The sequence below is a fragment of the Bos grunniens genome, chromosome 2, assembly GCF_055505025.1.
Source record: "Bos grunniens cultivar Pamir isolate PY7600 chromosome 2, Bosgru_T2T1.0, whole genome shotgun sequence".
NCBI lineage: Eukaryota > Metazoa > Chordata > Mammalia > Artiodactyla > Bovidae > Bos > Bos grunniens.
Genome location: NC_141166.1, coordinates 117,576,803 through 117,591,324, shown reverse-complemented (window position 1 = coordinate 117,591,324; position 14,522 = coordinate 117,576,803). Strand labels below are relative to the sequence as shown.

The 14,522-nt window shown below is 41.8% G+C and overlaps 1 protein-coding gene and 1 pseudogene across 2 annotated transcripts; both read left to right on the top strand.

The window, feature by feature from the left end:
* Nucleotides 1-840: 840 nt before the first annotated feature.
* On the top strand, nt 841-5,298 carry LOC147378629 (histone-lysine N-methyltransferase SETMAR pseudogene; annotated as a pseudogene). Its single transcript, XR_015148270.1, has one exon. The product of XR_015148270.1 is annotated as a histone-lysine N-methyltransferase SETMAR pseudogene (transcript).
* Nucleotides 5,299-9,661: 4,363 nt separating this feature from the next.
* On the top strand, nt 9,662-13,621 carry LOC147378628 (intraflagellar transport protein 70B). Its single transcript, XM_086360012.1, has one exon. It carries the CDS (start codon nt 11,015-11,017, stop codon nt 13,007-13,009), a length of 1,995 nt encoding a protein of 664 aa, XP_086216138.1. The 5' UTR covers nt 9,662-11,014; the 3' UTR covers nt 13,010-13,621.
* The last annotated feature ends 901 nt before the right edge of the window (nt 13,622-14,522 follow it).

The following is a 14,522-nucleotide window of genomic DNA, read 5'->3' as shown; positions in this document are numbered from 1 at the left end:
GAGGTCCTAACACCACTGTCTTATTAACTGTCAAAAAAACCCCCACTGGCTATTCTATCTCTAAAGGCAATTACTATTCAAACCCTTAAAGGTATAGCGAAACTAATTACTATAAAGACAAGTGAATAGTTCCCCCCTCAGCTCCTTCCCTATACGGTAAACAGAATGAAACGTAACCCAGGGACCCTTACCTAACAAAACTAGGCCAGCTTAGTTACCATATAGTCAAGCAGGGCCCTGTCCACTCTCCTACTACCTGATTTTATCAGGCAATAACAACTGTGCTCTTAAAATGTTCAAATTTCCAAAAGATCCAAGCCATCCTCAGTGCAATAGGATGAAACAATAGGAAATACTTTCCAATTAAAGAAAAAGGTTATTACAAATGTGCTTAATAAAATACAAGGTAAATGTACTTAATAAAGTTACGGCTTCAAGTAAAATGCAGGAAACCTCTTTCATTTTTATTAAAGCTGGATTTACTGCTGTGGTTTATTGGTTTGCATTCTCAGAACTTAATTTAGACTCTAGATGATTTGTTCAAAGGAAAGTAGATAGGTCAGCTGTGTGTTGGCCTATCCCAGCCAAGTGGTTGTGATAGAGGTACTCAGTAATCATGGCCTGTGTCACGTGTCCTAAACATACAAACCCATTCAGAGAAATCTTTCCAACTTACACCAGGTTTCAGCAGGATGAATTTTCTACAAATATACCAGGTGAGGTTTTTTCTTTTCACTTTCGCACTGCAATTCTACCTCTCTCTCAGATCTGCTAGCTTGAATCCTACTGAATCTTTAAGGCTTGTGCACAGGATCACCCCACCTCTCCAGCCTGTCAGTTCTCAGTGGGTGCTGCACTACTCTAAGGCGGCACTTCAAATATTTGTGGGGATGCCCTTCTGGTGTTAGTGTGATTAAGCACTTATATATATTACACTACATGCTATTTTACTGTAAACCATTTTTCATCTATTTCCTCTTTATATTACAGTAGGGATATTATGTTGATTTTTAAAAATTAAGTATGGAAGGAAAAATAAAAGACCAAGAAGAATCATGACACTTCACTTCTGAAAAAGGGAAGTACAGAGGGGTGTTTCCCCAACCACCTATAGATTTTTAATGAAGCTACGGAAATTAAGACCATGTTATGTTGGTTGAAAACTTGATAAACTGACAGTGGAAAAGAATAAAGAGCCCAGAAACAGGCCTATAGAACTTTGTCTATTATACAGGAAGCATGCCAAATTGACGTGGACTGAGAGACTTCAATAAATGGAACTGAGAAAACAGGGTTATCCATTCGGGAAAAGAACCAAACTGAATTTCTTTCTCACATCATATACAAAAATCAACTCCAGATGGATTAAACATTTAAGTGCAGAAACAAAACTTTAAAAATATATGTGTGAATATAATTTAGCCATAGAGTAGGGAAAAATCTTTTTAAACAAAACATAAAAAGCACTGGCTATAAAAGGAAAAGGAATAAATTTGACTACATTAAACTTAAGTACTTTCCAATTATGAGTGTTTAATATATTTGTTATTAATACATTTCTAAAGTGCTCAATTCCAATGTAAATCTATTTGGATAAATAACATACAGAGATAAATACCTGGAAATCTATGTTCTACATTATTTGAGAAGTGCTGACTGCTTATTGAAAATAAGAAGATATGATCTAATTGGTTATGTCTGGGAGTAATGACAGAGAAGGCAATGGCAACCCACTCCAGTACTCTTGCCTTGAAAATCCCACGAACGGAGGAGCCTGGTAGGCTGCAGTCCAGGTGGTCGCGAAGAGTAGGACACAACTGAGCGACTTCACTTTCACTTTATTTTAAAGAAAGTGAAAACATTACAAACTAGCACCAGATGTTTGCAATTCACATAACTGATAAAGGATTAGTATCAAAGTACATAAAGAACTCCTAAATATCAAATTAAAAAAAACACACACACTAACATGCGCTGAAGAATTGATGCTTTTGAACTGTGGTGTTGGAGAAGACTCTTGAGATTCTCTTGGACTGCAAGGAGATCAAACCAGTCAATCCTAAAGGAAATCAGACCTGAATATTCATTGGAAGGACTGATGCTGAAGCTGAAACTCCAATACTTTGCCCACCTGATGCGAAGAACTGACTCATTGGAAAAGACCCTGATGCTGGGAAAGATTGAAGGCAAGAGAAGGGGATGACAGAGGATGAGATGGCTAGATGGCATCACTGACTCAATGGACATGAGTTTGAGCAAGCTCTGGGAGTTGGTGACAGGGAAGCCTGGTGAGCTGCAGTCTATGGGGTCCCAAAGATTCGGACACAACTGAGTGACTGAACTGAACTGACTGTTGAACTTTGCAGTTTGATACTGGAATACATTCTTAAATAAATGTGGTTATGTTATACACCGTTTTAACGTGCATTTCTCCCTTTATGTTTTTCTGCCAATGATTTATTACTCGCTGTTTATTTTATATTTATTTAGACTATAGAAATGATGTTAGACAAGAAGCAAATTCAACCGATTTTCTTATTCGAGTTCAAAATGGGTCATAAAGCAGTGGACACAACTCGCAACATCAACAACGCATTTGGCCCAGGAACTGCTAATGACCACGCAGTGCAGCAGTGGTTCAAGAAGTTTTGCAAAGGAGACGAGAGCCTTGCAGATGAAGTATATAGTAGCCAGCAATTGGAAGCTGACAACAACCAACCGAGAGCATCATCTATAACTACACGAGAAGTTGCCCAAGAACTCAACGTCGACCATTCTGTGGTTGATTGGTATTTGAAGCAAAGAGGAAAGGTGAAAAAACTCATGCCTCACGAGCTGACTGAACGTGAAAAAAATCATCATTCTGAAATGTTGACTTCTCTTATTCTACACAATGACGACGAACCATTTCTCAATCGGACCCTGATATGCAACAAAAAGGTGGATTTTATACAATAACCAGAGATGACCAGCTTAGTAGTTGGACCAAGAAGAAGTTCCAAAGCACATTCCAAAATCAAACTTGCACCAAAAGAGGTTATGGTCACTGTTTGTTGGTCCGCTGCTGGTCTGATCCACTACAACTTTCTGAATCCAGGTGAAACCATTACAGCTGAGAAGTATGCTCGGCAAATTGATAAGATGCAGCAAAAACTGCAACGCCTGCAGCTGGCACTGGTCAACAGAAAGCGCCCAATTCTTCTCCATGACAATACCCGACCCCACTCTGCACAACCAGCTCTTCAAAAGTTGAACAAATTGGCCTAGGAAGTGTTGCCTTAGCCTCCATATTTGCCTGATTTCTTGCCAACAAACTACCATGTCTTCAAACATCCCAACAACCTTTTGCAGGGAAAACACTTCCGCAACCAGCATGAGGCAGAAAACACTTTCCAAGAACGCTGGATCCCGAAGTATGGGATTCTATGCCACGAGAATCAACTTATTTTCTTGGCAAAAATATGTTGACTGTGATGGCTCCTATTTTGATTAATAAAGATGTATTTGAGCCTAGTTGTAATGATTTAAAATTTCTGGTCCAAAACAGCAATTACTTTTATACCAACCTAATATACACTGCTAGTGGAAATTAAGTTAGAGCAACTGTTGTGGAAAACAGTTGATTTTACCTACTAAAGTTAAAACATATCAGTACTCTAATGACACAATAATTCCACTTCTAGATTTATATACAGGAAAACTCCTAGATATACATGCCAAGAGCTGCATACAAAAATGTCCACAGCAGCACTTTCCAAATAATAACTATTGTATTTAGAAAAACTGAAATGCCCATTGACAGAAGACTGAGTAAATCATGGAATATTCATATGATGTTATACAGTGGAGCAGCTGAAACCACTGAATCACACTGCCACATGCAACAATATGGATGGATGTTAGAATTACAATATTAACTGAAAATAGAACATGCTATGTAAACTTTTTTCTTAAGGCTGAAACAATTAAAATGAGAATGTTTAAGAAATTCATACAGATTCAATGAAGTTATATAAAAAAGGAAGCAAGACATGACCAATATGGAATTCAGGGTAATGGTTACCTAAAACAAGGAGACAAAAAGATAGCAGGAAGGGATCTGTATCTCCAGGGTCAGATGGATGTTACAGTAAAGTCCTATCTTTTCTGGTGGGTGGTGGTTTCAATGGTGATTATGACATTATTTTAAATACCTAGCTAAACAAACAGAAGACTAGAAGAGGACCATACACAGACCAATAATGGAGAGTGTGTCAATGACCAAGGATTATGATTAGTTATTTCATACACCTACAATTTGAGAGAAATAAGGAATGAAAAATGAGACGGGAGAAAATAAATTATGCATGTAGGATGTTACATATTATATATAAACTTCATTTCAAAACAGTAAAGAGGGCCTTGGACAATATTTGCTATAAAAGGGAGGAGCAAGGTATCTGATAGGGTTGCAAAACACTGCTCCAGCCAAATGAGGTTCATTGGTATTATAAACTCTGAACCTCCCTGTCATATCATTCTTGCATGCATGCATGCTAAGTCACTTCAGTCGTGTCCAACTCTTTGTGACCCTATGGATTGTAGCCTGCCAAGCTCCCCTGTCCATGTGGTTCTCCAGGCAAGAATCCTGGAGTGGGTTGCCATGCCCTCCTCCAGGGGATCTTCCCAACCCAGGGATTGAACCCACATCTGTTTGGCAGATTCTGCATCTGTTGGGCAGATTCTGCATTGGCAGGCGGGTTCGTTACCACTAGTACCATCTGGGTAGCCCTATATCATTCTTAAAGCACTGCATATGCTGCCTGGCTTATGATTTTTAAAAAAAATGTATTTGTAGTATCTCCCCTGGACTGTATGTATGCTCCTTGAAGATTCTGGACTCTCCACAACATGCAGTGCCTTGGGTAGAGTAAGCACTCGTTAATTTGTTGAGTGAACAAAATATAATTAATCTGGTGCTTTAATTTATGCCAGATAACAAAAAGCCCTTCACATTCTGGAGTTTATCAGAACTCAGGAATACAACATCTGAAGTATCAGGAGAACATCTACTCCTGGATGGCAGATGTTTAACTCAGTAAATTTGTCCCATACTTGTTTAAGCCAAAAATACTCTGATTCCAAAGAAATGTCAATAGCTCCATATATGTAATAATAATAAAATGCATTAAGTATTTACTACAGGCCAGTGTGTGTGTGTGCTAATTCGCTTCAGTCTTGTCCGACTCTGCGACCCTATAGACTGTAGCCTGCCAGACTCCCCTGTCCATGGGATTCTCCAAACAAGAATACTGGAGTGAGTTGCCATGCCCTCCTCCAGGGGATCTTCCTGAACCAGGGATCAAATCTGTGTCTCTTACGTCTCCTGCTTTGGCAGGCGGGTTCTTTACCACTAGTGCCTGGGAAGCCCACTATGGGCCAGACACTTTGTATTATCTTGAACAAAATGATTTTGGTCTCTTTTACCAATAAGGAAGCCATGATTCAGTGAGGCTAAGAACCTTTTCCATGTCTACATTGTTGGTATGGCAGAACAGTGATTGGACTTCAGGTGGTTTTATACTAAATTAGCCTCTTTCAAGTATGTTATGTCATCTATGGACATCTTCATGTCTTAATCAATTTTGGGTTTATTTCTTTGCCTTTTTGTTATTATAAGTCTTTTACATATAGAAGGGAAAGTCTCCAGGGTTCCATTTGCCAAGGCCAGAGAAGGACAAAAGTTAAAGCCTTCATGAAGTTCCCATAGGAAAACTCTTAAATAAGAAGGGAGATAAAATGCCTTAAAATCTTTGTAAGAGTTCCAGTAAGACATGAGGGAAAGCCATATAGGAATGTTGCAAATCTAGAAGAGAGATGGTGGTGGCAGAAACCAGAGTAATGGCAGTAGAAATTGGAGAGAAGTATAGAGTTGAGATATTTCAGAGGCAGAATTGTCAGAACTTGATTCTTTGGACGTGAGGAATGTGGAGGCAGGAAGCTTGAAGGACAGGCTTGACGTCTGAGTTGGTCTCTTAGTCCACCAGCACAGGCCCTGGATGTGTATTCCATAACTCTCCACAGAGAAAGTCTTTAAAAGGAGTATACTACTTTTCAACAGGATAGCTGGTTATCAACACCATCATGGATGGCTCTCTGATGGAAAAACATTTTGGAGGCTTTGCATGTCAGAAAACGTGTTCAGAGGCTGATGGTATTTTTCTTTTAGGAATATCATCTTTTAACCATATATTCAAAGACCTTTCCCATCCAATTTATTATTTTCATAGCTGTACTGCAGAAATGAAAACAAGCATAGACAGGATATATGTGACTATGAAGGGTACCAGTCTTGGAAGAAAGAAATGATACCATGAATCATTGCCTATTAGAACTAAGAGCAGTGAAAAAATGCTCAAATGAACTAATTTAGGTAGCAGCCCCAGCAGTGCATTCCATCAGTTCAGTTCAGTCGCTCAGTCATGTCTGACTCTTTGCGACCCCATGAATCGCAGCACGCCAGGCCTCCCTGTCCATCACCAACTCCCAGAGTTCACTGAGACTCACGTCCATCGAGTCGGTGATGCCATCCAGCCATCTCATCCTCTGTCGTCCCCTTCTCCTCCTGCCCCCAATCCCTCCCAGCATCAGAGTCTTTTCCAATGAGTCAACTCTTCGCATGAGGTGGCCAAAGTACTGGAGTTTCAGCTTCAGCATCATTCCCTCCAAAGAAATCCCAGGGCTGATCTCCTTCAGAATGGACTGGTTGGATCTCCTTGCAGTCCAAGGGACTCTCAAGAGTCTTCTCCAACACCACAGTTCAAAAGCATCAATTCTTCAGCACTCAGCCTTCTTCACAGTCCAACTCTCACATCCATACATGACCACTGGAAAAACCACAGCCTTGACTAGATGGACCTTTGTTGGCAAAGTAATGTCTCTGCTTTTGAATATGCTATCTAGGTTGGTCATAACTTCCCTTCCAAGGAGTAAGTGTCTTTTAATTTCATGGCTGCAGTCACCATCTGCAGCGATTTTGGAGCCCCAAAAAATAAAGTCTGACACTGTTTCCACTGTTTCCCCATCTATTTCCCATGAAGTGATGGGACCTGATGCCATGATCTTAGTTTTTGGAATGTTGAGCTTTAAGCCAACTTTTTCACTCTCCTCTTTCACTTTCATCAAGAGGCTTTTTAGTTCTTCTTCACTTTCTGCCATAAGGGTGGTGTCATCTGCATATCTGAGGTTACTGATATTTCTCCTGGCAATCTTGATTCCAGCTTGTGCTTCTTCCAGCCCAGCGTTTCTCATGATGTACTCTGCATAAAAGTTAAATAAACAGGGTGACAGTATACAGCCTTGACATACTCCTTTTCCTATTTGGAACCAGTCTGTTGTTCCATGTCCAGTGCTTCCCATAGCACACTCTAACTGCAGGGAATGAATATTTCAATGGCAGTACACAAAATTGTGTGTTCTCTGCTAATTTCTTTTTATAAACCATAAAGTTATTGTGTTCTGCCTAATAAATTAGTTTGGATAATAACATCATAAACCTCAAAATAGAAATCATTTGATCAAAAGCAAAATATACCAAGGAAATACATTACCATCTAAAATATTAATAGAGCTAGAACTATTGGGGAAAAAAAAGATTAAAAGCTCTCAATGAACTTAAATTTCTCACCATCTAAGCATAAATGTTCTCAAGTGCTGATTCAGCATACAGTCTTTTCCAAAAGTCTTAAAAGATTGAACAGATGCTCCTAAAGGTCCGTGAACTTCATTAAAAACTTGACACTAATCCACTCTTTTCTTCCCTGTTTTTGGGATGGAGGGGTAAGAGGCAAGAGGTGATGAAAGAAGGATCAGTTCTATCGTTATCAATGGACACACAGGACCAAAAAATCAAGCTGGTCTCCAGAGGAAGCAAGGAAATCGAGCCTCTCCATCTTCCACCCAGCATAAAAATGGTCTAAATGGGAGACAGAAATAACCACTTGGAAAATGATTTTGCTGAATGTCTTCCTTTCTCAAGATGTCTGACCACAGCTATGCTTGAAATACTCATAGATGAACAATATTTGCCCAAAAGATGTGGTTATTCTTACAAGGTAATTAAGAAACAATCATTTCCAATTATTTTTTAAAAGAAATGCCAAATAGAATATACATGGGATTTGATCATCTCAATTTTGACAGGCAGAAAGATAAGCATGTTAGGAACCAAACATCATCTTTTAGCTCCTATACATTTTGCCTGAATGAAATTCCTGTGTGGTAAATATGCCTCCCTTTATGCAGCAAAATCCACCCTGAGTCCAACACCATTTTCCTAAAATCTAATTCCTTTCAACAAGGCACTAAATCTTTTTACTGCAACCACCAAATGCTATATTATTGCTAGAAATAGTACAATACACTAACTTTTTGATACATGCTTCAGCTTTCCAAGATTCTGTTGGAAAGAAAATGATCCTTTATGACATTTTATAACATCCCACCCCATTTATTGCTTTCCAGAATTTCTATCATTAATTAAAGGGCCTTCTTTCACCATCCCCTGCCCCTCCCCCCAAAAAACCCTAATCTATTCTCCAACTGCCTGTCATAGACTAAATAAAAGTCGGTCTATCACAGCAGCAGGCATGGTCATGCCAATTTCACAGTGTGATTTGTGCACTCATTTCATTTTGAAAATGACCCTGCCCTCCATCTGTCTAAGCCGAATGTCCTGCTTTTTTCAAGCCAGGCCTCAGGAGCAGCAGCACATGAAATAAGGAGGAAGAACAGCTTCCCTCCGGCCCACTTCAGCAGCCACACTCACAGACAGGGGAAGCAGCACAAAGAGGGGTCCTCAACTGATGCCTGTAGGGAGGGGAGAGATTTAGGGAAGAGTAGAGGCCTTCTATTTTGGTTCCATTCCCAAGAGGCCATTTGAAGGTGAATGCTTTCATGATGCAAATACAACCCTGAAAATCGGATTGATAAGACTAAAGATACAAAACACAATTTCCGATTTCCATGTTCTGTCTCGTTACCTTGATTTATAATAGCATCTTATCCAAAGTATCAGGTCATACATAAGTATTTTAAAAGACTGAGCCTTTTGGATATTTTTTTTCCCCAAGAGCTAAGTATCAATCCCGCAGGCATGAAGGAGAAGGCACCCTATTCCTTTACTACTGAGCAGCACTGGACAGCATCCCTCAAATCATGGACCTCTTAGGACTTCAGCAGAGATTGGGTTGGAAGAAGCCTCGGAGTCAGATTACTGAGTTACGACCAAAGAAAGTCTTTCTCAGCTGCTTTCTCTGGGCATCATGGGTGGCCCACTCAAACCCACTGGAAGGAGTGCAGTTTGTCTTTTACTTGGTATTTATGCAGTGGACAGTTCCTTGTCCAGTTTCATGCTTCAGCAGAACACAACTCTGGCAAACTTTGCAGCAAGGGAGAAGAATGGATGAGAATATGAAGTCAATTTCTTGATACTGAAGTCTCTTTTTAGCTATAATAGATGATTAGGAAATTCACCACCTCCCATTTATCACCTCCTTAACATCTGCTCACAGCTGCAACTCAGGGAAGGAAGTTCAAATTCTACCAGCTAAAGTTGCTTGTTTGTTTTAATAGAAAAAATAACAACCGAGAAAGCAAGACACTATATTCCCTCAAAGCTGGGCCCTCATGTGATACATGTGTGTGTGCTCAGTTGCTTCAGTTCTGTCCGACTCATTGCGATCCTATGGACTGTAGTGTGCCAGGCGCCTCTGTCCATGGGATTCTCCAGGCAAGAATACTGGAGTGGGTTACCACTTCCTTCTCCAAGAGATCTTCCCAACCCAGGGATTGAACCTGCATCTCTTATGTTGCCTGCATTGGCAGCTGAGTTCTTCACCATTAGCTCCACTTGGGAAGCCCCATACTGAGCACTATTAAATTCCAAAGAATTTACACACAAACAGATCTTAAAGTAGTAACACAGAATCCAGGGCATCTATTCCAAATACATAACAAAGGAACAAAAGAAAACCCAGCCACAGATTAAGTAGGCTGCAAAGTTCAAAGACTAACGGTGCACAGAAAAGGGAAAACTTTGGAATGTGCTTCCTCCTCGCCTCCACCCTTCCTGGAAAACACGAGGTCGTAGATTTCTTCAAGGTTTTTCCACTTCGTAGTGAAATCTGGAGAGTCAAGACAGACCTCAGGGCCAAGTTTAAATGCGAATATGAAGTCAGTAATATTTGTAGTTACGGAAAAACGGGGGGAGCGGGAGGGGTAGTGGGAGAGGGAGCGCAGGCGCTTGAAACTAAAGTCGAACCTAAGTATCACATAAACTCCAAGCACTCTTTCCTGCTACCAACCTCTGAAACGACAAAATAAGAATTGATCGCCGCACTGTTTTGTTCTTAGAAAGTGCGCCCACGGGACGGCCCAAAGACAGAAAGTCTACTGTAATTCGCGGAGAATACCAAACTGACATTTCTTTTTTTCCATTCCCGTTTCATTCACGAAAACAACGTGAAACACCACTATGTATACACACTGCAGTGTCTAAAGGCTCAAAAACGGAAGGGACTTCGAACCGTAAACTTTCCACCTCCGCGCCAGAGACACAACAGGCAGTCAACAATCCTCATTTACCATAGAACGGAAGGTGACCGCGACCTCATCTCCCCTCACCCCAGGGTCCGCCCCGAGGACTACGCCTCCCAGCATGCAGCGCGGCTACGTCCCCTGGCGGTGCGAACCGGTGCATGCCGGGAAGTAGAGTTTCCGTCTTCGAACGGCCAGAAGGTCTTTCCTTTCGCGTCTAACGCCGCTCACACTGGAGTCTTCAGGGACCAGGCCAATAATTGGAATACACACATTAGTGACTCTTTTCAATCTCAGGTTGATCGTTCCGCTGCAAAGTACTTTAGGAGCACCTCCCCACCCAAAAAAGCCCATTAAAAACACCAACCTTTTTCGCAGCCTTCCGTTTCCGGTTGTCTTGTTGCCCTGGTAACGAGCGTAAGCAACCTCGGAGGCGGTTATGGCGGGCCTGGGGGGTTCGCAGATCCCCGACGGGGAGTTCACCGCGGTTGTCTACCGACTCATCCGGGATGCCCGGTACGCCGAGGCCGTGCAGCTGCTGGGCGGAGAGCTCCAGCGGAGCCCGAGAAGCCGCGCCGGGCTGTCGCTGCTGGGCTACTGCTACTACCGCCTACAGGAGTTCGCGCTGGCTGCCGAGTGCTATGAGCAGCTGGGCCAGCTGCACCCGGAGCTGGAGCAGTACCGCCTGTACCAGGCCCAGGCCCTGTACAAGGCCTGCCTTTACCCAGAGGCCACCCGCGTGTCCTTGCTCCTCCTGGACAACCCCGCCTACCACAACCGGGTCCTCCGTCTCCAAGCCGCGATTAAGTACAGCGAGGCAGACCTGCCCGGGGCCAGGAGCCTGGTGGAGCAGCTACTGAGTGAAGGAGGAGAAGACAGCGGGGGCGAGAACGAGCTGGATGGCCAGGTCAATCTGGGTTGTCTGCTCTACAAGGAGGGACATTATGAAGCCGCGTGTTCCAAGTTCTCTGCGGCCCTGCAGGCTTCGGGCTACCGGCCTGATCTTTCCTACAACCTGGCTTTGGCCTATTATAGCAGCCGGCACTATGCCCTAGCTCTGAAGCATATCGCGGACATTATTGAGCATGGCATCCGCCAGCACCCAGAGCTGGGTGTGGGCATGACCACTGTGGGCATTGATGTTCGAAGTGTTGGCAACACCGTAGTCCTTCACCAGACTGCCCTGGTGGAAGCCTTCAACCTCAGGGCCGCCATAGAATACCAACTGAGAAACTATGAGGCGGCCCAGGAGGCCCTCACTGACATGCCACCAAGAGCAGAGGAGGAGTTAGACCCCGTGACCCTGCACAATCAGGCACTAATGAACATGGATGCCAGGCCCACAGAAGGGTTTGAAAAACTACAGTTTTTGCTCCAGCAGATCCCCTTTCCCCCAGAGACCTTTGGCAACCTGTTGCTGCTCTATTGTGAATATGAGTATTTTGACCTGGCAGCAGACGTCCTGGCAGAGAATGCCCATTTGACTTACGAATTCCTCACACCCTATCTCTATGACTTCTTGGATGCCATGGTCACTTGCCAGACAGCTCCTGAAGAGGCTTTCATTAAGCTTGATGGCCTAGCAGGGATGCTGACTGAACAGCTCCGGAAACTCACCATACAAGTGCAGGAAGCAAGACACAATAAAGATGATGAAGCTGTCAAAAAGGCAGTGAATGAATATGAGGACACCCTTGAGAAGTACATTCCTGTGTTGATGGCCCAGGCCAAAATCTACTGGAACCTTGAAAATTACCCAATGGTGGAAAAACTCTTCCGCAAATCTGTGGAATTCTGTAACGACCACCATGTGTGGAAGCTGAATGTGGCTCATGTTCTGTTCATGCAGGAAAACAAATACAAAGAAGCCATAGGTTTTTATGAGCCCATAGTCAAGAAGCATTATGACAACATCCTGAATGTCAGTGCTATTGTGCTGGCCAACCTGTGTGTTTCGTATATTATGATAAGTCAAAATGAAGAAGCTGAGGAGTTGATGAGGAAGATTGGAAAGGAGGAAGAGCAGCTCTCCTATGATGACCCAGATAAGAAAATCTACCATCTCTGCATTGTGAATCTGGTGATAGGGACGCTTTATTGTGCCAAAGGGAATTATGACTTTGGTATTTCCCGGGTTATCAAAAGCTTAGAACCTTGTAATAAAAAACTAGGAACTGATACATGGTATTATGCCAAAAGATGCTTCCTGTCATTATTAGAAAACATGTCAAAACACACCATCATGCTTCGTGACAGTGTCATTCAAGAATGTGTTCAGTTTTTAGAACACTGTGAACTTTATGGGAGGGACATACCTGCAGTTATTGAAGAAACCCTGGAAGAAGAAAGAATGCATATTGGAAAGAATACAGTCACATATGAATCCAGAGAGTTAAAAGCTTTGATTTATGAGATTATAGGATGGAATATGTAGTAATGTCTGATAGTGGACTTATCATAATGGCTTTATGTCTGTTTTTCACTCTTTTTTTAATCTCCAGTTAGCTACTGGCATCTTTACATTTGTTACACATTGGACTTTGTACAGTTTATAATAAAAATAATTAGTATTTTTTAAAAATCTTCACAAAGTGAAATATAAGAACATCTAGAAAGATTTATGAAAATTCAGAACTGCATGGGGACACTATTTCTATTAGAACTTGTTTAGCACCCATGTTCCCTGTTACCATTGGTGCTTTGTATTTTGAGAGTGACCTGTGTAAGGGTTATATTATCCAGGGACTTGGTACTAGTCCTAACAGGCCCAGAACTCTGTAGTTAATGTCTAGGATTTCTTGGCTTTTAATAATCTCAGGGATTGTGTGTTCTAATTCATAGTTTGTAATGAATACATATTATATAGCATTAGGATGTTTTTCAGAGTTTTCAGTATAAGATACAATGCTTTATGTTAACAAAATACCTTACATTATAAATTTTTTTGTTGCTGCTGGTTTTTTAATGTGCAAGTTAGTGGGAGACCTTGTGCCCTTAACATAATTATGGTGCTGTGGTTTAGAGACAATAAACAGTTGTCAAAGAATTTTACATAGTTTTCTTTTGTTCTACTTGTTAGTAATTTGAATATATAAGCAACATATAGTGTTTTTCATAACTCTGTTCTCATTTAAGTGAGGAATAGCAGAGGTACCTTGAGAACTCTGCTTACTTCCTACGTTTGTAACTTAGGATATGTTAATGCTGGCGTTGTTTCTGTGTGGTAACCTCTCAGGAAAAGAAAAATCTAAGCTATTTCCATGACCCCACCAAACTTCTCTTCCACCTCTATCACAGATGAAAAGGTCAGTTCTGAAACCTCATCTGGTAGACTGATAAGGCTAAGTTATGGCCACAACCCTTCCAATGAAAACCCCACTCATTCTGCTTAGGCATTTTTATTTTCTGAACCATACAAGAGCTTTACCTTGTTTCCCGACCCCTTTTCTTTCCATAAATCTGTCAACCCCAACTCTTGACCTAGCTTAGAGAAAAACAAAGTACCTTGAATTATATGAAACTGCTGATTTTGGAAGTTTTTAAACTACAAAACTAGCAAATTTTTATGGTCCAATCTAACAGTGTTCTATTGAAAGATAGTGAACCCTGCTGTGATGGTCAGTTCAGTTCAGTTGCTCAGTCATGTCCAACTCTTTCTGACTCCATGGACTGCAGCATGCTAGGCTTCCCTTCCCTATCTCTCCCAGAGCTTGCTCAAACTCATGTCCATTGAGTCGGTGATGCCATCCAACCATCTCATCCTCTGTTGTCCCCTTCTCCTCCTGCCTTCAATCTTTACCAGCATCAGGGTCTTTTCCAATGAATCAGTCCTTTGCATCTGGTGGCCAAAGTACTGGAGTGTCAGCTTCAGCATCAGTCCTTCCAATGAATATTCAGGACTCACTTCCTTTAGGATTGACTGGTTTGATCTCCTTGCAGTCCAAAAG